The following is a 22,149-nucleotide window of genomic DNA, read 5'->3' as shown; positions in this document are numbered from 1 at the left end:
AGATTAGTTTACTGTACCAGCAGCAGCACAGGCAGCGCTCCTCTCTATGCCACGTCTACTAGGATGGTAGGAGGGAAAAGCAGGGAGGCGGAGAGAGAGTGGGTGGGCGGAGCCCGGGAGCCGGCCGTCCCGCCCGTGGCAACGGGACAAACAACGTAAAGCGTGAAAGTCCCGCTGTATCCGGGACGGTTGGGAGGTATGCAGCATGTTAGAATGTGTACATAAGATCCCGCTGGTGGTGGCCGCAGCTTATAGGCCCCAAATCTGGTGACAGGTTCCCTTTAAAGTGAACCTGTCAGGTGCAATATGCACTCAGAGCCAGGAGCAGTTCTGGGCACATATTGCTAATCCCTGCCTAACCGTCCCTGTATACACTAGCATAGATAAAGAGATCAAGAACAAATATTTTTAAAGATCTTATATCTTATGCTAATGAGCGCGGGGACTAGTCACAAGGGCGTTACTTCACTTGGCTAGTCGGCTCGCATAGCATGTTAGCATGTTATTACGCCCCTGTGTGAGTACTAACACGCTATATGAGCCGACTAGCCAAGTGAAGTAACGCCCTTGGGACTAGTCCCCGCGCTAATTAGCATAAGATATAAGCTCTTTAAAAATACTTTTTCTATAGATGCCTTTATCTATGCTAGTGTATACAGGGACAGTTAGGGAGGAATTAGCAATATACACCCAGAACTGCTCCTGGCTCTGAGTGCAGATTGCACCTGAGAGGTTCCCTTTAAAGGGAAACTGTCACCAGAAATTTAGCAAAAAAAATAAAAGATTCCCCTCTGCAGCTCCTGGGCTGCATTCTGGAAAGGTTCCTGTTGCTATTGTGCTCCCTTTGAGACCTAAAATAATACTTTATGAAGTCTTACCTTTTTGTATGCAAATCTGTTTTTATGGTCACGGGGGCGGGCTGCCTGGCGTCCGTTATTCCCCCTCCTGCCGTTGTACGCCGTCCCCCATTGCTCATTTCCATACATGAGGACGCCTTCCTCATGTAACTGTCCTCCTGAAGTTTTGTGCATGCCCAGTGCCACTCTCGCGGGAGTGAGCACTGTGCAAAGTGTGAACGCTTTTGAGGTGATTGCGCAGGCGCGAGATTATGGGCGGCGCTGTGATTGTCATCAGCAGCGTCATCCAAGTACCCGCCCATAATCTCGTGCCCGCGCTTCTCACTCTGCCTCCACCGTTATGCGCAAGCACTGGCCATATGAACCACGTTACCTATTACCATGGGCGCGAGATTATGGGCGGCGCTGTGATTGTCATCAGCAGCGTCATCCAAGTACCTGCCCATAATCTCGTGCCCGCGCTTCTCACTCTGCCTCCACCGTTATGCGCAAGCACTGGCCATATGAACCACGTTACCTATTACCGCAGGCGCGAGATTATGGGCGGCGCTGTGATTGTCATCAGCAGCGTCATCCAAGTACCTACCCATAATCTCGTGCAAGCGGTAATAGGTAACATGGTTCATATGGCCAGCACTTGCGCATAACGGTGGAGTCAGAGGGAAAAGTGCGGGCACGAGATTATGGGCGGGTACTTGGTTAACGCTGCTGATGACAATCACAGCGCCGCCCATAATCTCGTGCCTGCGCAATCACCTGAAAAAGCGTTCACATGCGCAAAACTTCGGGAGGACAGTTACATGAGGAAGGCGTCCTTGTGTATGTAAATGAGCAATGGGGGACTGCGTAAAGCGGCAGGAGGGGGAATAACGGACGCCAGACAGCCCGCCCCCGTGACCATAAAAACACATTTGCATACAAAAAGGTAAGACTTCATAAAGTATTTTTGTAGGTCTCAAAGGGGGCACAATAACAACAGGAACCTTTCTAGAAGCAGCCCAGGAGCTGCAGAGGGGAATCTATTACTTTCATTGTGAAATTTCTGCTGACATGTTCCCTTTAACTGGTAGAGGAGCCAGGATAAAGCAGAGCTGAAGCTGTTGGGAAGCTAGGACCCAGCAGCTCTGCTCCACAGGCAGGAGACCACTGATCGGTAAGCTAATAGAAGCCTGCAGATGCCACTCTGCATAGGTTATTGTCACTGCTATCTGCAGGAGATAAGTGCTGATTGCACGGTCTCCTCAGCTTCCTGACTCCCCGCGTGTCTGCAGCAGTGAGAAGCCGCACACGGGGAGTCAGAGAACAGCTGCAGACAAACGCAGGCTTCGGGACTGGGGGGGTCGGCTCTGGTGCAGGAGGGGGGGCTCTGCTGCAGGGGGGGGTCGCTCTGCTGCAGGGGGGGGTCGCTCTGCTGCAGGGGGGGGTCGCTCTGCTGCAGGGGGTGATTCATACCTCAGCAGCAGTCACAGGAGTAGGTGCGCGCTCGGCTCTGAGTCTGTAATGAATAGTAGAAGGGAGAAACAGCGAGGCGGGGCTACAGTGGGTGGGTGGAGCCGGGACAATCAGCCTCACGGGCGGGACCCGGGATCAAAGGCTCAGAAGAGGGACTGTCCCGCTGTATCCGGGACGGTTGGGAGGTATGCAATGCACAAGGCTGGCAGACAGCCACAAGTCACACCTCAGGCTGGGGATCCCTGCACTAGACGGAGGCAGTTTTCAGAGGGCACTAGAGGGAGGCAGTTTTCAGAGGGCACTAGAGGGAGGCAGTTTTCAGAGGGCACTAGGGTGAGGGAGTTTAAGTTTAAGATCAGCAATTTAGGGGGCGTGGCTTAGCAATGGCCAAGTGAGTAAGCAGGTTTCAAGAGCTCCATGGACCCAAGCAATATTCCTGCAAATAACCAGTCCTGTACAATATACAAATTCAGGCCGCAACCGAAAAAGTAGGGGCAAAATAGTCGAAATACCAAACAGAAAAAAACCCAGGTAAAATTTAACTTTTAATGATATTATTAAAAGGTCTGAGACCAAAACACACAAAACAAAGTGGATACAGTGCAGAAATGTATAATAATTGCTAAGTGGGAGAATGAAAAAGTCTAACTGGCCCTAGATGAGCCTTAGTAAATCTTTCCCTACCTAGCAATGGAGGGTATTACGCCCTAGGGTTGTGGCGCCCCCATTCACCGACGGGAAACCCTTAGTAGCCCTAATGAGCCCTGCACAAACAAAACAACATACAACACCAATTACCGTATTTTTCGGACTATAAGACGCACCGGACTATAAGACGCACCCTTGTTTTAGAGGAGGAAAAAATAGAAAAAAATAAAATTAAAGTAAAAGAATGTGGTCATGACACACTGTTATTTTACTGCTGACAGTGTTACTGAGGTAATAATATCCCCAAATTCTGTCCTCATATCCTCCTTTCTGGGTACCTTGTATATATGGCCCCCATCGTGGAATATGTATGTTCCCCATCATTATGTGTGTGATCCTCCAATCTGGATTGTGTGTGTGTGTGTGTGTGTATATAGTTATTGTGTGTGTGTGTGTGTATATAGTTATATAGTGTGTGTGTGTGTGTGTATATAGTTATATAGTGTGTGTGTGTGCGCGTGTATGTGTGTGTAAAGATAAAGAGAGATATATAATATATATATATATATATATATATATATATATATATATATATATATATATATATATATATATATATACACACACACACATACATACATACATATGTATGTATATGTGTATATGTATATGATCCAACCCCATCCAGGTGTACAGTAATGCCTGTATATATTATTTATTGCCTTACTTTTACTGTTGTGCTGCTCACCATGCTTCAGTTTGGTCATGGCATTACAAACAAAGTCTCACATATCAGAAGGACCTGCAGTGATGTAATGAAGAGGCGGGCACTGTGCTGTTCTGTGCTGCTCTGGCCACCCCTCTGCATTACATCACTGTAGGTCCTTGTCAGCTACGGGAGACTGTTTCTAGTGTAAAGGCAGCAGGAGCAAAGTGAAAGTAATGTGAGCCCTCAGCACAGAGACTGCGGCTGTGCTGTGAAGGTATGCCGTGCTCTGGCCCGGACACTGCAGTGATCTGCACTTCCCCCCGGGCCATACATGACTGCAGCGTCCCCCTGCTCCTGCCTCCTAAACAGCGGACACACAGTCTCCCCAGCCGCTGCAGGAAGCCGGCGTCTGGAGCTCCCACGTGTGACCGCTGTTTACATTAAACAAGTTTTCATTAGCTGCTCCTCACCCCCGCTGACTGCAGAGAGAGGTGGGCGGGGAGCAGCTAATGAATATTCACTGACTTTAAGCAGCGGGCACACGTGGTTTCTCCAGCAGCCGGCATCCTGCAGCAGCGACCCTCCCTGCCTCCTGTGATCCCACTGCATAGCGCTGACTCCCCCACAGCTCCCTACCCCGCAGCTTCAGACCATAAGACGCACCCCACACTTTCCTCCCAAATTTGGAGGAAAAAAAGTACGTCTTATGGTCCGAAAAATACGGTAAGCAAATATATGGTCACCATCCAAATCAGATGGAGAATCAGAAGAACTTATCTGAAAAAATGTCCAGAGACAGAGTCCTGACGTGTTTCCTCCCACAGATGCCAGGGATTCATCAGTGGACAACCAGGGGGTAGACCGCCAATGCAGGAGCCTCCCTGGGATGTCAGATAGGTAGTGCAAAAGGGTGCTACCTGAGATTCCATAGTGAGTGTCTGCTCTCATATCCTGATCAGGCCATGTCTATGAACCGGAAGTACAAAATTTATCTGCAATTCTTGCGTCCAAAACATAAATAGGTGTATACTAAATTGTATGTCTGATACCAGGAATCTCATAAAATATGAGAAAACTATATAATAAATAATGCAGAGCAGATATAATAAACTACCTGGAAGTTATCATGGCATATTAAAACAAATTGCATGTGTGGAACGCAAATGCGTTCCAAGGAGAGAATCGGATGTGCATCATCCGAGTGGGACGCAAATAGTACCAAAACCGGAAGTTGTCAGAGCATAGTGTATGGAAAGCAATGCGTTCCAAAGCACTCATACACCGTGTGGGGAGATAACGTCATCCAGGAAGCGCCAGACATGGAACGCAAATGCGTTCACGGCGCAGAGGGAGAGAAATCCGCCTGACAATATCAAATCACAACCTGGAGAATAGATATATAACTAAACAACTGTTCAGCAGATGTATCTCAATTAACAAGGGACCCAATAGATAAAAGACCAGAAAGAGCCACAATAATAACCATATAAAGAGTATAATTACCAAATCATGAATAAATTAATCCAAGAGCAAACAGGTAAAAGAATTGTGAATATCAATAGGTATCACATAAATAAAGAAGCCATATATATAGCGAAAATAAACAAGAAACCGTGACCATAGGCGTCTATACGGTAGGCTGGAAACCACTGGAGGAAACAGTACAGATCTTAAATAAAGCTGGTGAAATGGAGGCATTCATTGATCCCTGAAGAGGTCAGTGATTTCATAATGTAATAACCAGTCCTGCCTGCAGGGGTGATGTCTAGGAGGAAGCGTACGGAGGGTAGACTAACCCCAGCAACCGTGGGGCGAGGTGAGAGCGGCAGGTCGGAGCTGGCGCGGCTCTTTGCAAGGAATGGCACCTCCAAGCAAGGCCCATCAGTAATGGCGACCAAAGGAAAAGGTCAGACGGGCACTGCTGCGCAGAGCCGAGATGGGAAGCCGGAGAGAGGAGACCAAAGCGATGAGTCACCACGTCACCCAGGGACACCCGGGGAGGGCCACACACCCGACATTTTCCCTTCCCCGAGTGGTTCTCAGTCACTCCCTGCATCCATGACAGCGCCACGTGGAGCGGCAGAAATGGTGCCGAAGTCTCAGAGAACACCAAGAGGGGTGCAGCTGCTCCATCTTCAGAGACTGGGGGCCAGTCTCCGGGCATAGCAGAGAGGCCTCTACTGTGTTCTGTAGTAGCAGAGCCCTGAGCCACAAGGAGATTCAATAAAGGAGGATTGGCCTGACCTGTCACAATCTGCAGTAACCCCTTAGTTACCAGAACAACCGTCAAAGTTACAGAGCATCAGGATGATTCAGGCCCTGCCCTCTAAGCATGACCTGGACAGGCTAGCCCAATGATTTGAAGCTTCTCAAGAAAGGGCCCTGGCTGTTAAGAAAGGGGGCCTGGATTCTATGGCTGAGAGGGCTTCAGCAAATGAAGAGGCGCTGTCAGCCATCTCAGGCCTCCAACACACATCCTTGCCGTCAGTACGTGTTTGGCAGTTTTTTCACGTACCGGCGGCACGGAGACACGTGGACCTATGTTGTTATTATTGTTTGGACATGCGTAGGTATTTTGGAACAGAACGTGTGTCCGTTCCGTACTTACGTGTGTCCGTGATTTCCTCACGCCGACATGTCCACGTATTCTCCGGCATCACGGGTGTCACACGGCCCGCACCCGTACCACACGGATGTAGTGTGGATGCGGTTCCGTGTGACACGCGCCGGAGAACACGTGTCAGTAATTTAAAAATAAAAAAAACCAAATACTCACCTCCACCAGCCCTGCAGATACTACTGCTGCAACCCGTTCCTGACGGCCGCCGCTCATAATGAGCGTGTAAAGGAGGTGGGTGTGCTGTCCCGGGCGCTGATCTCCGCCCCACCGCTCGGCCGGAAGCAGCGTCAGCGGGGAGTGGGCGGGGCTGGAGCCGAAGATCAGGACCCTGGACAGCAGCTCGGACCACGTGAGTATGCAAATTAACGGTTCTCCGTGTGTTATTGCGGATAGCACGCGGAGAACACACGTGGACCACACGTACCCGAGACACGTACTTACCTCACGCAACACGCAGGGAAAATACGTGTCTCGCGGCACGTGCGTGTTTTAAACGGATGTGTGTTGGAGGCCTCAGAGAGAGTAACTATCCAGGAAACTAAGTTATCTGTAGCGCAGCCGCACACTCTGGCCCTGTCATTATTGGTGGACGACATGGAGAACAGGGGGAGAAGAAACAATATTTCTCTTAAAGGGATCACTGAGCAAATCCCTGGGGAAGACCTATTGCAATTTATGAGGCCCATTTTTAACACCATTACACAGAAACCCTCTGACTTCAGCTACACTGTGGACAGAGTTCATAGAGTTGTTCGGGTTGGTTTCTCAGACGCAGCCACCCCACGCGATGTCCTTGTACAGGCTGCATTATTTTACAGATAAGGACGATATCCTACATCAGGCATGGCCACACAGAGCGTTGTCCATTGAGGGGGCTGAGATAAAATTATTTCCGCACTTTGTACATGCGGAGACAGCTGCATCCCCTCCTAGTCAAGGTCAAGGAGTCCAGGGCCTCCTACCGATGGCGTCATCCTTTCCATCTGGTTGTCCAGAAAAACGGTCAGTTGTTCTTACTTAAGTCTCACAGGGTTCTGCAGTGTCTTTTCACATTCCTGGACATTCCATCGTTTCAAGTGCCTGACTGGCTCTCGGTGGAGGGACTTTTCCAGGGTCCACAAACAAACAAGAAGAATGTTGGGCGAGCACTTCTCGCAGTGCCTCAGATGGAGATCACTATTGGCCCTACGTAAACGCACTGCCGAGGGAAAACCAAGAACTCTGAGCCTTTTTCTGCTATGCCTCATTTATAGACCGCTCGGTTGTGGTGGGACATTGGTCTCTGCCATACAGCCGCGTTTACGAACAGGTTACTGGATACTCAGTCCCCCATCTGCTATAGCAATTTGAATGGGGCAGAGATGGGTCTGCCAAATTGACTACTACATCATAAAGCTGGGTCAAAGTTCCAGTCTGCGAACTGTATGTAGACATGAAGAGTGTTCCCTAGCATATATTGGTTATTGTCTGTTAGATAATGTTGGTTGAGCTACCTGTGAAGTTAGTGCCTCCGTCTCCTGGCCATGTGGGAGAAGGAAGATTGGTTAAAACGTTATAGATTCTATTATAGTCCTGGGTCCTGCGGGACTCCACCCCATTGTTATCAAAGTCTCCAGTGACCCCCACTGGAACCTCCAGGTGGTTCTTCTGGTTCAGCTTGGTCTGATCCGGGTCTGCTTGTTTGTCCTGCTCTTGACTGCTTTCTAACGGGGCACATATTGTTTGCTCCGGACCTACAATTTTTTGTTCTACCTACTTTTCTCTTTTTCTACCTTGTCTAGTCTTTCCCTTCCATTGTTTGTTTGTGTCTTTGCCTTTCCCTCTATCATCTTACCCCCTAATTGTTTTTTTTTATCTTTTTTGTCTTCTCCTTAACTCCCAGGGTCTGGTGGTGGGTACCGGGAGCTCATCCCTCTCTGAATATCATGTTGCAACAGGTGCAGAAGGCGTTTCAGCTGGGATCTTTTAATGTCAAGGGTGTCCATAGCAATGGTAACAGATCCATTATCGTAACACCACCAAGACGATAAATTTAATCCATGGAGCCAAGCTTGCCCACACACCGTTAATGCTCCTCTCCACTGATGCCGAAAAGGCCTTCGATAGGGTTTCTTCCATAAAGGACTAATTTACTCTAATACACATTGGATTGGGGAACAAAAAGCTAGAATGGGTGTGGTCACTGAACTCGTCCCCATTGGCCAAAGTGCGGGTGAACGGTATCCTGTAAAGCACTACAATGACACACTCAGAAGCACCCTGGACCAAGTAGCACCCCTCACCCTCAGAACCTCCAAACACCGAGTAAAACAACCTTGGCTCACATCACAAACTCGATTTCTCCAGCGATGCTCTAGGAGTGCCGAGCGCCTATGGAGGAAATCCCGCACACCAGAAAACTTCATCCACTACAAGCTCATGTTAAGGACCTACAACTCTTCCCTTCACCTCGCCAAACAGACCTACTTCACCACCCTTATCTCCTCACTAGCCAACAATCCAAAAAAGCTCTTTGACACCTTTCACTCCCTCCTCAGTCCCAAAGCACAGACCCCTATCACAGACCTTCATGCTGATGACCTGGCCTCGTATTTCACGGAGAAAATAGAAAACATCCGCCAAGAGATCAGCTCCCAGTCACCAAGCTTTGTGAATCCCATCCCTCGCCACATCCCATCCAGCTCACTTTCCACATTTGACCCAGTCACAGAGGAGGAAGTCTCCAGGCTCCTCTCTTCTTCTCGTCCTACCACTTGCTCTACTGATCCCTTCCCCTCACGCCTACTCCAGACACTCTCTCCGGTTGTCACCACTCACCTAACTAAAATCTTCAATCTTCCCTTCCTCCCTCAAACACTCTATTATAACTCCATTATTAAAAAAACCTTCCCTTGATCCGTCCTGCACAAGCAACTACAGACCAGTCTCCAATCTCTCCTTCATCTCTAAACTCTTGGAGCGCCTGGTCTACTCTCGTCTCACCCGCTACCTTTCCACTCACTCTCTTCTAGATCCTTTACAGTCTGGCTTCCGCCCTTTACACTCAACAGAAACTGCCCTTGTCAAAGTGACCAATGACCTATTGACAGCAAAACGTAACGGTGACCACTCTCTGCTTATTCTTCTTGACCTTTCTGCAGCCTTCGACACTGTTGACCACCATCTCCTTCTCTCTTTGCTCCATTCTATTGGCCTAAAGGACACTGTGCTTTCCTGGTTCTCTTCCTATCTTTCTGGCCGCTCGTTCAGTGTATCATTTGCTGGCTCCACATCTTCTCCTCTCCCTCTCACTGTTGGGGTCCCTCAAGGTTCAGTCCTTGGCCCTCTTCTTTTCTCCCTCTACACTGCCCCAATTGGAATGACCATGAGCAGATTTGGCTTTCAGTACCATCTTTATGCTGATGACACACAGCTATACTCCTCATCCCCTGAGCTCACCCCCGCTGTACTACAGAACACAAGTGACTGCCTGACTGCAGTTTGCAACATCATGTCTGCTCTCTATCTGAAACTTAACCTTTCCAAAACTGAACTTCTGCTTTTCCCTCCATCTCCCAACCTTCCTAAACCTGACATCTCCCTCTCTGTGTGTGGCACAACGATAAGTCCCAGGCCGCAGGCCCGCTGCCTGGGGGTTATACTTGACACGGATCTCTCCTTCACCTCCCACATACAATTTCTCACAATGGAAACGACAAAAACCCTCACCGTGGCCCTGATCCACTCTCACCTTGACTACTGTAACTCTCTATTAATTGGTCTCCCCCTAACTAGACTCTCCCCTCTACAGTCCATCCTTAATGCAGCAGCCAGGGTCACCTATCTGGCCAACCGCTACTCAGATGCCTCTGCTCTGTGCCAGTCATTGCACTGGCTGCCCATATATCACAGGATCCAATTCAAACTGCTTGTTCTCACCCACAGAGCTCTCCACAGTGCAGCACCCTCCTACATCTCCACCCTCCTCTCTGTCTATCATCCCACCCGTTCTCTACGCTCTGCAAATGACTTTCGACTAACATCCACACTAATTCGAACCTCCCACTCCCGAATCCAAGACTTCTTCCGAGCTGCACCAAACCTCTGGAACGCTCTACCCCAAGAAGTTAGGACAAATCACAACTTACTCAGCTTCAGACGCTCCCTAAAAACGCATCTTTTTAGGGTGGCCTATCACACTCCCTAGCCAAACTAATTTCACCTAATCCCTCTACAACTTCTCAGAACATAACCCCACGTCAAACTCCATGGCACCCAAATGCATCTCAAGGCTCTGGCCAACTGGTCCAGGAAGCCATCATCTATCCCCCATGAGCTGGCTGGATTGTCATTTTAAATAAACACTTGTACCTTGCCCCTCCCCCCATCTCATTGTAGATTGTAAGCTCTCACGAGCAGGGTTGCCATTTTTCCTTTTAAATATTGTATCCTCTATAATTGTTACTTGTTTGTATATGTTTATGTATATGATATGTATATGTTCCTCCTGTTGTAGAAAAAAAAAAAAAAAAAAAAAAACATAAGCAGCTTGGTTCCAGATAACACAGAGCTTTTCAGATTCCTCATTGTGCACCCTCCCTTGCGCTGCCCCTAATGCTCTGAAAACATACCCTATGATTGGGCCCATTGGATCATTTAGTGTGTGGGGTGCAGATTCCCCCACTTTCTAACTTTACACCGATTATTAGTCACCTGGGTGTTAGCCAGGGCTCTTCTAAACCCGTTTTTAGGGCATGGAGCAGGTTGGGTTTTGACAGAGTGGCTGGCTGGGATGGAGACATGGACTGGTCTTCAATCGTCGATTTGAATACTGCTTCAGATCCAATCTGACTGGGGATCTGGAGAAGCTCTCAGCTGAAACATTTTCTAAACACTCTCCCCCCTAGGATGCAGTTCTTGTTGGATAGGATCCTTTTTGAATCTATGTGTCTACCACCTACGCAGCATACACTTTCTATGTCCTACGCCTTGCTAATCTTACCCTCGGACCAGCTACCCCCATCTTTCATCCTGTAACGGGAAAGTGACTTCGGTGTAAACTTCTCTTCGAAGCAATGAACTAGGATATCTGGCTCATAAGACGTCTTAGCTCGAGACTGCAAGAGGCAAATTACAAAATGATCGCGCGCTGGTACAGAGTCCCCTCTCGTTTACCCACTATGTTTTCCTTCAGTGGAGCCTGTGTGTTGGTGGTGCCGCGGGGCAGAGGGCACTTTCCTACATATTTTCTGGAACTGTAGCATGTTACAACCCTTCTGGACCAGGGTAAGTCAAATTATCCACACAATAACAGGGTTTATGGGGGAAATGGGGTCGACATTGTACCTGCTACAACACAGTGAGATGTCGTTGTCAACACACAAACGCTCTCAAGAGTCAATGACCTTATGCTTATGGAGGATTTGACTTCTTCGATCTATGACACCTACAAAAAGTTCTGGGCCACATGGTATTACTGGTTGGACTTTCAGCACATAGATGAGTATGACGCACTGAGATAATCAGAGGGAGGGGTCAGCTTGTTGACTTCTGGGGTAATTCGAAACTCCTTCCCCCCTCATACACCTCTACCGAACACCCCCTCATCCCCCCCAACTTTTTTTTTTCCCCCTTTCTTTTTCTCATTCTTGCTTTTTTGCTCCTCCTATTCCTATTTATCTTCTTCTCCTGGCTTGGCTTCTCCTCTTCCCTGCCTAGTGTTGGGCAGGGTTTTCCATACTCTTGTAAAAGTTATTGACAACCCAGTTTATACAGTGCCTTGTGAAAGCATTTGGCACCTTTGAATTTTTCAACCTTTTCAGGCTAACTAGTGCTTTGTTAGCCAGTCTGATCCGGCCAGCTTCAGCTCCTCTCCTTTGATGCTGCAGAGGCAAAGGTGCCACTGCTTGCATCTTCAGAAACAGCACATCAGCCACCAGTGCACCTATGCCAATGGTCCAAACGGTTAATCAGGCAGGAGTGCACCACCCTCTAGCAAGCAGTAAGGCTGCTTTCACACTTGCGTCGGTTTGAATCAGTTGCAATCCGTTGTGTGACTGATGCAATGGATGTGTTGCAGATAGTGGTAAAACTGATGTGACTGATGTTGCAAAAAAAAAAAAAAAAATCAGTTTTTTTTTTTTTTAAATTGTTTTACCGGCGGCCGGCTATTGTGAATGATCAGCTGATCACCCGGCAATAGCCGGCCGATCAGCTGATCGTTCACAAAAGCAGCCACTGGCCGATCAGCTGATCGTTCAGCCGCTGAGAGAGACATTGATTTCAATGATTAAACACGAGCTGAGCATGCGCAGTGAAAAACAAAAGGATTTCGCCACTCAAAAAATGTTACATGCTGCGCTCCTGCCGCCCGACGGTCAGTCGATGCAACGCAAGGCCATCAGTCGCAATCAGTCGTCCATACAAGTCTATGGGGAAAAAACGGAATCCTGCAAAATATTTTGCAGGATACCGTATTTCCTCAAGGCGACGGATTGCGACTGATGCAAAACAATGCAAGTGTGAAAGTAGCCTAAGTGGCGAGATAAAGGATTGTTCCTGAAGACAGGATGAGACAACCTCTTTCATAGAAACACACACAGTCTTTAATTAAGAACTTCCATACCTTATTTTTGTCCTGAACAACAAGTACTTTCCCAGAGATTTCATCCAAAACAGCTCCTGGAAAAGATGACTGGTTACATAAGACATGTCTACTCAGTACTGCAAGAAACAATAATCTAATATGTATATATGAATGTAACTAGCCTCACAGGTTCCCATTATACTTATTACCAAGCAATTTAGAGAGTCAAACCTCCAGAAAAGCCTGTACTATTAGGGTTCATTCACATATTCACATGTTACATTAAAGTCATTTTTCCCCTCAAAAAAAACCCCAAAAAACAGCAAAAAAAATAAAAAATAAAATACTTGTGCAAAGTTTGCCACGGTTCAATTGTTTAAGTTCTACAGCTGTTATCTGTCATTGTACTTTGTTGTGTGGAAGGAAGAAGGAAAGGGGTTAACCCAAAATGCCAAGTGGGATAAGAAGACGATCAATTGAAGATAAAAGTGTGATTTGTTCTACGCGTTGTTTCGGAGTATTAAAACTCCTTCAGGAAACAGATTCACTGATGCAGCCCCTACAAGCTTTAGCTTAAGAGCAAAATATCAACTGCAGTTTACAGAACAGAAAACAATTCAGGACTGAACATGTAGCAACATGTTTACCAGTAACTTCTTCAGATGTCGCCCTCTGCTGGACAAATCCCTAACACTTCACATTGGTACAGCATGTTAGCTTACAGGCTGAAGTCTATGGACTTATGTCTACCTTCAACCATAAACACTATGAAACTTTTAGCAGCAAAAAACCCCTAAACAAAGAAATGGCAAAACCTGTTATTTTGCTGCAAACGCAAAAAGTGACACAAACCTGATTGGATCAGGCCATGAGAATAAGGCTGCTTTCACACAACGTTTTTTTTAACATGCGTCATGAACGTTTTTTACAAAGAAAAACGCATGCAAACGCAAGTGTTATTTTGCAGGATCTTGTCACTTGAAGTTTATGGGCGGGCATTGGTGTCATGTGATCGAGAGTGAGGGGAACTGAACGTGATGGACTGGGAGACGGCATCTGACAGCTGCAGAGGCTCGTAACCAAGGTAAACATCAGGTAACTTGCTTCTCCTGAACGCACACCGAAATACAAAAGAGCAAGCACTAGAACAGCGAGTTTACTGGTACTGACAAACAACATTTCTACACATAAAGCAAATAAAGTGCTTGCAACCTTTGCTGAACAAGGTCATGATGTACCGGTTCCAAGTCAGTCGGGTGTCTGGAGACGAATAATCTCTGAAGGACAGAAAATGAAAACCAAAATTTTTGAAAAACTTCAAAGCAAAGATCCCTATTGTCTCCACTTCGATGGTAAAAGAATCCAAGGGGAAGAGTATCAAGTAGTTCTGCTGAAAAATACCACAACCGAAATCAAACTCGGTATTCTGAAATGTGAGAATGGTTCTGCCACGGCTATTCACAAGGAACTACATCAGCTAACTCCGAAAATATTTGCATGATAATCTGCGACACGCAGGGCTGTGGAGTCGGAGTCGGAGTCGTGGAGTCGGAGCTCATTTTGGTGGAGTCGGAGTCGGAGTCGGTATAAAATGCACCGACACCGACTCCTAAAATATATAATAAATTGGGGACAGGAGTGCAATGCAGAATGTGCTGAATATTTTACTAAATAATATTTAGTATAATGCTTATATTTAAGTGAAAAATTTATTGTAGTACAATGTGAACATCAGACATTTAATTGTTTTTATGATACAATAATCAAGATAATTGGATAGAACATAAAATATATTTATTGGAATACAACTTTAGAACACAAAAAACTAATACATTGTAAATATGTAATATATATATATATATATATATATATATATATATATATATATCTATAGTATAGTGTATATACACACACAAGATATATATGTAATCTACTGTATATTACATAGTGTATTACATATTTACAATTTATTACAGTTTGTGTTCTAAAGTTGTATTCCAATAAATATATTTTATGTTCTATCCAAATATCTTGATTATTGTATCATAAAAATTATTAAATGTCTGATGTTCACATACACATATTCATGTACTACAATAAATTTTTCACCTAACTATAAGCAATATATGTAGGAGTCGGAGTCGGAGCCGGAGTCGGAGTCGGAGCCGGAGCAAGAGAATTTGAGGAGTCGGAGTCGAAGGTTTGGCTTACCGACTCCACAGCCCTGGCGACACGGCAGCAGTAAATACTGGTCGTTTGAACGGGATAGCCACAATACATTGGCTGTCAACACCATGTACTCGACCTCCTACTGAAGCACGTCATGAATTTCCTTATTCCAGAGTCAACTAAGGAACCAGATCTCAATTATTTCTTCATTGACAAATTAACAGAAAACTATGCCTCACTTCAGACTGATTACCACCAAGTTGCAACAGATGATGTCAACACAGGCGAGAATCCTGGATGGCGAGATGATTTCAAGTTCTTATATGAACTATGTCAGGCATATCGTCATTACAAAACAACATCACGTTGGCCTCGAATCAGTTGGAAGAAACTCCCAAACCTGCACATGGCAAGATGGAACTCACGAGCTGTATATGCTGTTATAGCATTTTTTTCTGATACCAGAGTGGTGCCGCGTCCTCGGTATAGCATGCGACTTCATCTGCTATGAATGGGCAAATGCCTGGTTCTAGTCGCAACACTACAACGAAGCGTCCTTCAATGAACTGTTAACCTCACTCACCAAGACAAAGTGCAAGAAGGCAATTAAGTGTTTGAAGGCGCACTGGTTGGTCGAGGAGTCATTAATTGACATTCCCAGATCTAACCAAAATGCTGAATGTGCTGTAAAACTGATGGAGGAACTACATGCGAAATAGAAAAAATTGAATTTTTGAATCTAAAATTCATAGGAAAAAATAATTTTTAAACACTTTTGTACATATTATACTTATAATTAACTGTTTTATACCGTATTTGTTAACAAACGAATAATAAAAGTTGCTTAGTTATTACTATTATCGTTTCAATAATGCAAAATTGCATGCCCTTTTTTGGGGGGAAAAATAATTTTTGCCTTATTTCATTTGAATGAAAGGGGGAACTTTTTTTTAAAAAACAAAAAAAGGAATATTTATTCTTAAATAAAAGTTCCTCGATTGCACATGGTTTCATAAAAAATTTTTTTTGTCAGTACACTAGTGTGCATTCTAAATAACTCATCACACAGGCATTAACATGTAAACCGCTGGTAACAAAAGTGATTACACCCATAAGTTAAAGGGAACCTGTCAGCAGAAATTTCGCCCAAAACCTAAAAGATTTCCCCTCTGCAGCTCCTGGGCTGCATTCTAGAAAGGTCCCTGTTATTATTGTGCCCCATGTGAGACCAAAATAAAGACTTTATAAAGTGGTACCTTTTTGTATTCAGATTTTGTAAATGTGACACGGGGGCGGGCTGTCTGGCGTCCGTTATTCTGCCCCCTGGTCCTGTATGCCGCCCCCATCGCTCCTTTCCATAGCTGATGCACCGCCCACTGCTCCAGCCATCCCCGCGCATGCCCAGTGCCAGTCTCACGGGACTGAGCAGTGTGACCGCTGGTGACGTGTGCACAGGCAAGTGATTATGGGCGGGGCTGTGTTTATCAGCAAGTGCCCGCCCATAATCTCGTGAGTGCGCAAACCTCACCAGCGGTCACACTGTGCTCAGGGTAGTGCTAGACTGTATGGGCTGCTTCCAGGGATGACGTCCATTTTGTCACGTGATAGTATTTTGAACACGCCCCTATCACGTGACAAAAGGGACGTCATCCCTGGAAGCAGCCAATACAGTCTAGCACTACCCTGAGCACAGTGACCGCTGGTGAGGTTTGCGCGCTCACGAGATTATGGGCGGGTACTTGCTGATAACAAACACAGCCCCGCCCATAATCACTTGCCTGCGCACACGTCACCAGCGGTCACACTGCTCAGTCCCGTGAGACTGGCACTGGGCATGCGCGGGGATGGCTGGAGCAGTGGGCGGTGCATCAGCTATGGAAAGGAGCGATGGGGGCGGCATACAGGACCAGGGGGCAGAATAACGGACGCCAGAGAGCCCGCCCCCGTGTCACATTTACAGAATCTGAATACAAAAAGGTACCACTTTATAAAGTCTTTATTTTGGTCTCACATGGGGCACAATAATAACAGGGACCTTTCTAGAATGCAGCCCAGGAGCTGCAGAGGGGGAATCTTTTAGGTTTTGGGCGAAATGTCTGCTGACAGGTTCCCTTTAAAATGGCCAAATTATGCTGAAATTGTCAATATTTTGTGTGGTCACCATTATGTTCAAGCACTGCCTTAACTCTCTTATGCATGGAGTTCACTAGAGCTTCACAGAAGCCACTGGAATTCTCTTCCATCCTTCATGAGGACATCACAGAGCTGGTGGATGTTAGAGACCTTGCGCTCCTTCACCTTGTCTGAGGAAGCCCCACAGATGCTCAATAGGGTTTACTTCTGCAGACATGCTTGGCCAGTCCAGCACCTTTACCTTCAGTTTCTTTAAAAAGGCAAGGGTCATCTCGGAGGTGTGTCTGGGGTTATGTAGGAATATTGTCCTGCGGCCCAGTTTCCTGAAGGCAGAAGATCATGTTCTGCTGCAGTATGTCACAGTACATGTTAGCATTCATGGTTACTTCAATGAACTGTAACAGCTGTCAGTACGAGACAAGAGGGGACCCGTGGAAATTCGGTTTGGCGGGGTCAGCCGAACTATAAATTAAGTTTGGTTTGGGACCCAAACTTGATCTGAACCCCAATGGATGTCACTAATTGGGCAGTTTGTGTCTCCGCCCACATGCAGTCAGCCATAATTAGATCACTTTCGAGGTTGTTTTTTCTCATTTACTTATTTTTTTGGGGGGGGGTTCACTATACATCTGATAACGCTGTTTTTAACCTCAGTGCAAGCAGTTTAAACACTACAAGCGGCTTGCAATGGGCTGAGCACTGAGGGTACCCGAGCACAGTGATGCTCACATGAGTGGTGTTTGTATATAAAGCACCCGAACTCTGTTTTTGTTTTAATTTTTATAAAAGTCCGAACACCGAACCTCAGGTTCGCTCATCTCTAATCAGCACTCATGCTGTTTTAAACCATGACACTCCCACCACTATACTTGACTGTAGGCAAGACACACTTGTCTTTGTACTTCTCACCTTGCTGCTCCCACACATGCTTGACACCACCTGAACCACATAAGTATATCTGGGTCTCAACAGACCATAGGACATTGTTCCAGTAATTCATGTCCTTACTCTGTTTGTCTTCAGCACACTGTTTGCAAGCATTCTTGTGTATCATCTTTAGAAGAGGCTTCCTTCTGGGACAACAGCCATGCAGACCAATTTGATGTGTGCAGTGTATGGTTTGAGCACTGACATGCTAACCCCCCTTTAAGCTCTGCAGCAATGCTGCCAGTATTAATATGTCTGTTTTAAAAAGACACCTTTTGGATGTGATGCGGAGTATGTGCACTCAACTTCCTTTGTCAACCATAGCAAGGCCTGTCTTGTTAAATCGCTGTATGGTCTTGGCCACCGTGCTGGAGGTCAGTTTCGGGGTGTTAGCAACCGTCTTATAGCTTTGACTATCTTTATGTTGAGCAACAATTCTTTTTTTCAGATCCTCAGAGAATTCTCTGCCATGAGGTGTCATGTTGAACTTCCAGCGACCAGTATGAGTGAGTGTGTGTGGCTGAGCGATAACACCAAATTTACCACACCTGAGACATTGTAACACTAATGAGTTACATGACACCAGGCAGGGAAAATGGCTAATTGGGCACAATTTGGTCATTTTAAGTTAGGGGTGTACTTACGTTTGTTGGAAACTGTTTGGATATTAATTGCTGTATGTTAAAGTTATTTAGAGAACACACCCAATTTTACATTGTTATACAAGCTGTACACTGACTACTTTACATTTTATCAAAGTGTAATATCTTCAGTGTTGTCCCATGAAAAGATATAACAAAATATTTACAAAAATGTAGGGGGTGTACTCACTTTTGTGCATATTGTTCACCTATCATGTAATGGCCTCTTTACAAAGGCTGACAACAACTGATGGGGATAGAGTGCATGTTAAAGAGGTTGTCCACTACTAGGACAAACCCTTCTGATTTCACTTGTTTCCCCCAAAAAATATAATAAAGCCTTTACTCCCCTCTCGTACCAGTGCCCTTCCAGTGGTGTCCAGGCTCAAGGTGCCAGGCTTGCGTGTCCAATCAGCACAGGCTTTTGTCTCCCTGCCTTCGGACCAAACGAGTTAACAGGAAGTGAGCGCAGCGGATGCACTAACTTCCTGTTAACTCGTTTGGTCCGAAGGCAGGGAGACAGAAGCCTGTGCTGATTGGACACGCAAGCCTGGCACCTTGAGCCTGGACACCGCTGGAAGGGCGCTGGTACGAGAGGGGAGTAAAGGCTTTATTACATTACCTGGGGGAAACAAGTGGAATCAGAAACACTACTTACAATAAAGATGGGCTGCAGTGTGTACATCGCCCAGGCCAAAAACTAATACTCTACCAGGATACAGCTAAACCCCCACTAAGTGGAGGCATCACAGGTGCAGGAGGAGCAAATCACACACACACTTCCATGGAATGGAGGGGGCGATAGCTAGATGATAAAACTGCAACTGATGGTTCACACATGCAGATACACAGTCACAAGCCGCAGCCTATTAGGTGACGCCCATACTATTAGATCAGGTAGGCTGCCAAGCCGTACCCCACCTGTGTATCATGCAGGGACAGAAACTCTAAAATGCAAGGCCCAACAGAAAGGTGCCTGGCTGTATCCTGTACAAAAAAATATGAGGTTAACTTTTAGTTGGTATTTATGGCCATAAAACGGAAGCCTACAACCCTCGTCACGGGACCTCATGCTTGTAGGTCCCTACACTCAATATAAAAATAGCATCAAGAAGAGGAATAAATATCCTCCAAAAATTAAGTATTACTTACAACAAAGATGGGCTGCAGTGTGTACATCGTCCAGGCCAAAAACTAATACTCTACCAGGATTCAGCTAAACCTCCTCTAAATGGAGGCATTCCATGGAAGTGTGTGTTTGATTTGCTCCTCCTGCACCTGTGATGCCTCCATTTAGTGGGGGTTTAGCTGTATCCTGGTAGAGTATTAGTTTTTGGCCTGGGTGATGTACACACTGCAGCCCATCTTTGCTGTAAGTAATACTTAATTTTTGGAGGATATTTATTCCTCTTCTTGTTGCTATTTTTATATTTGGAATCATCTTGAAAAAAGGGAGGAGCCACAAAATGCTACAGGTGTGGATTCCTTCAGTGTCAAGCGGCGTCTCTTCTCTTCATATTGTTGATAAACAGGGATCTGGAAAACCGTGGATCATTCAACCACGGATCGGACCTTCATCTTATTCACAGTAGCACAGATTGATTCATGGTTTCCCAGGTTCCTGTTTATCTCCTTTAACCTTAGGGCTCATGGACCTTGGGGTAGTTGATATCACTTTCATACTGGTTGTGTGTCACACAACCCCGCAAAGGTGAGCAGCCTCGGCTCTTTCACCTATTTCCATTACATTACCCTGCATAAATTCTGTGATCAATGATACAAGTAGTTTTGCTTCAAATAAAGACTATATACTGCGTTATTTCTATTGTCACTTATAATGTCAGCCTTGTTTGAGACTCTGTAAGTCACTATTAAACAAAATTGTCATTTACATGAGGTTTTGACTGTTCACCATGCCCATGGGTTTACCATGACTTTGCTATGCATATTTCAACTGTGCAGGGCCTTTTTTATGATGAAACATGTAAAATACATTTATTTAATTCCCACAAAATCAAAGGGGGTTTCCCATCTCCAAGACCCTTTCCCAATATGTAGCAGCCATAATAATTACATTAGCACATACCTCCAATTAGAAATGTAGGTATGGATCTTACCTTATGTGCAGGGAATTGCAGTTTATTTTTCCATGGTTATATCCACTACTTTATTGACAGTTAGTTTCTTGCGGTTGTAACCATGGATACATGCTGCACTGCCATGCGCATGAGGTATGATACATGGCTATATCAGGAGATCTATACCACATGTCTAATTGGGGACCACCACCACCCAAACAACAACAACCACCACCACCACCACCCAAACCACCACCCCCCAAACCACAACCACCACCACCACCCAAACCACCACCCCCCAAACCACCACCACCACAACCACCACCCAAACCACCACCACCCAAACCACTAATAATATAATAATAATAATATTCCTAATACATATTAAGATAGGATCTTGGCAATGGTAATACCCCTTTAAAAATTGTACTGCAAAACAGCAAAGTCAGTAAGAAAAAAGTAATAAGACTTCAGCTTACCATAGGCAACTGCACTCCAGGACTTACAGGCTGGCCAGGCTGGTATATAGCTGAAAAGAAGTGAAGGGTGGACCCAGCACCACAATCCAGTATATTAAAATATCCAAAATATATTAGGTATTAAAAATCCAACGGATCCAAAACTTGAGAGAAGACTCATAAGCGCACCTTACGCATTTCGGACAATAAATCAAAACAAGTCCTTAATCATAGGTAATATAATTAAGGACTTGTTTTTATTTATTGTCCGAAACGCGTAAGGTGCGCTTATGAGTCTTCTCTCAAGTTTTGGATCCGTTGGATTTTTAATACCTAATACATTTTGGATATTTTAATATACTGGATTGTGGTGCTGGGTCCACCCTTCACTTCTTTACTGCAAAACAGCAACAATTACTGGTAAAACTATGTATAGTTTTGATGTGTTTTTAAACAGGGTAACAAAACAAAAAAATATCTTGCAAATGCAAACTGGTCGGTATGACAGCATGCTGAATATGAAGATCACTTGATCAAGACTAAACAGGTAAACAATACAGCAATGGCCGATTCTGAATTTTGAGCTGTAGTTACTTCTGAACAGTCAATCAATTGGTAAATTAAGTATTTACTAACCTGCAACTCCGACTTGATGTGTGGCATACTCCGGCAGCTTGTTTGGACCTTTCTTTAACCAGAGAGTCAATGTGGATGTCTCATTATTAGCATGATGAAATGTGAATCCTTCTGCGGCAGCGCAGGTTATCAGTCCGCTCAGCATGATGGGAACATGCATCCACACTGCAATCCTGCCGTCTTCTCGCCATCTTTTAATGGCACCTAAATTGGAAACATGCCATTGGCTGATTTCCTTTATTACAGGACATTTTGC

General features: G+C 45.6%; 1 protein-coding gene across 3 annotated transcripts in view; it reads right to left on the bottom strand.

The window, feature by feature from the left end:
* The window catches only part of NUDT6 (nudix hydrolase 6), a 58,439-nt gene that overhangs the window by 30,026 nt on the left and 6,264 nt on the right, over window positions 1-22,149 (bottom strand). For 2 of the 3 annotated variants that reach the window (XM_075348863.1, XM_075348883.1), the window contains exons 2-3: window positions 21,894-22,097; window positions 12,891-12,946 (exon numbers count right to left, since the gene is read on the bottom strand). In XM_075348863.1, coding sequence (XP_075204978.1) covers window positions 12,891-12,946; window positions 21,894-22,097 — 260 coding nt within the window. Of the gene's footprint in view, window positions 1-12,890; window positions 12,947-21,893; window positions 22,098-22,149 lie in introns of those variants that run through there. The other variant, XM_075348874.1, reaches the window with a different exon arrangement.

This window comes from Anomaloglossus baeobatrachus, chromosome 1, assembly GCF_048569485.1.
Source record: "Anomaloglossus baeobatrachus isolate aAnoBae1 chromosome 1, aAnoBae1.hap1, whole genome shotgun sequence".
In the NCBI taxonomy this organism is placed as follows: Eukaryota; Metazoa; Chordata; class Amphibia; order Anura; family Aromobatidae; genus Anomaloglossus; species Anomaloglossus baeobatrachus.
Note: the sequence above shows the minus strand (reverse complement) of the source record. Positions and strands in the feature narration are given on the sequence as shown.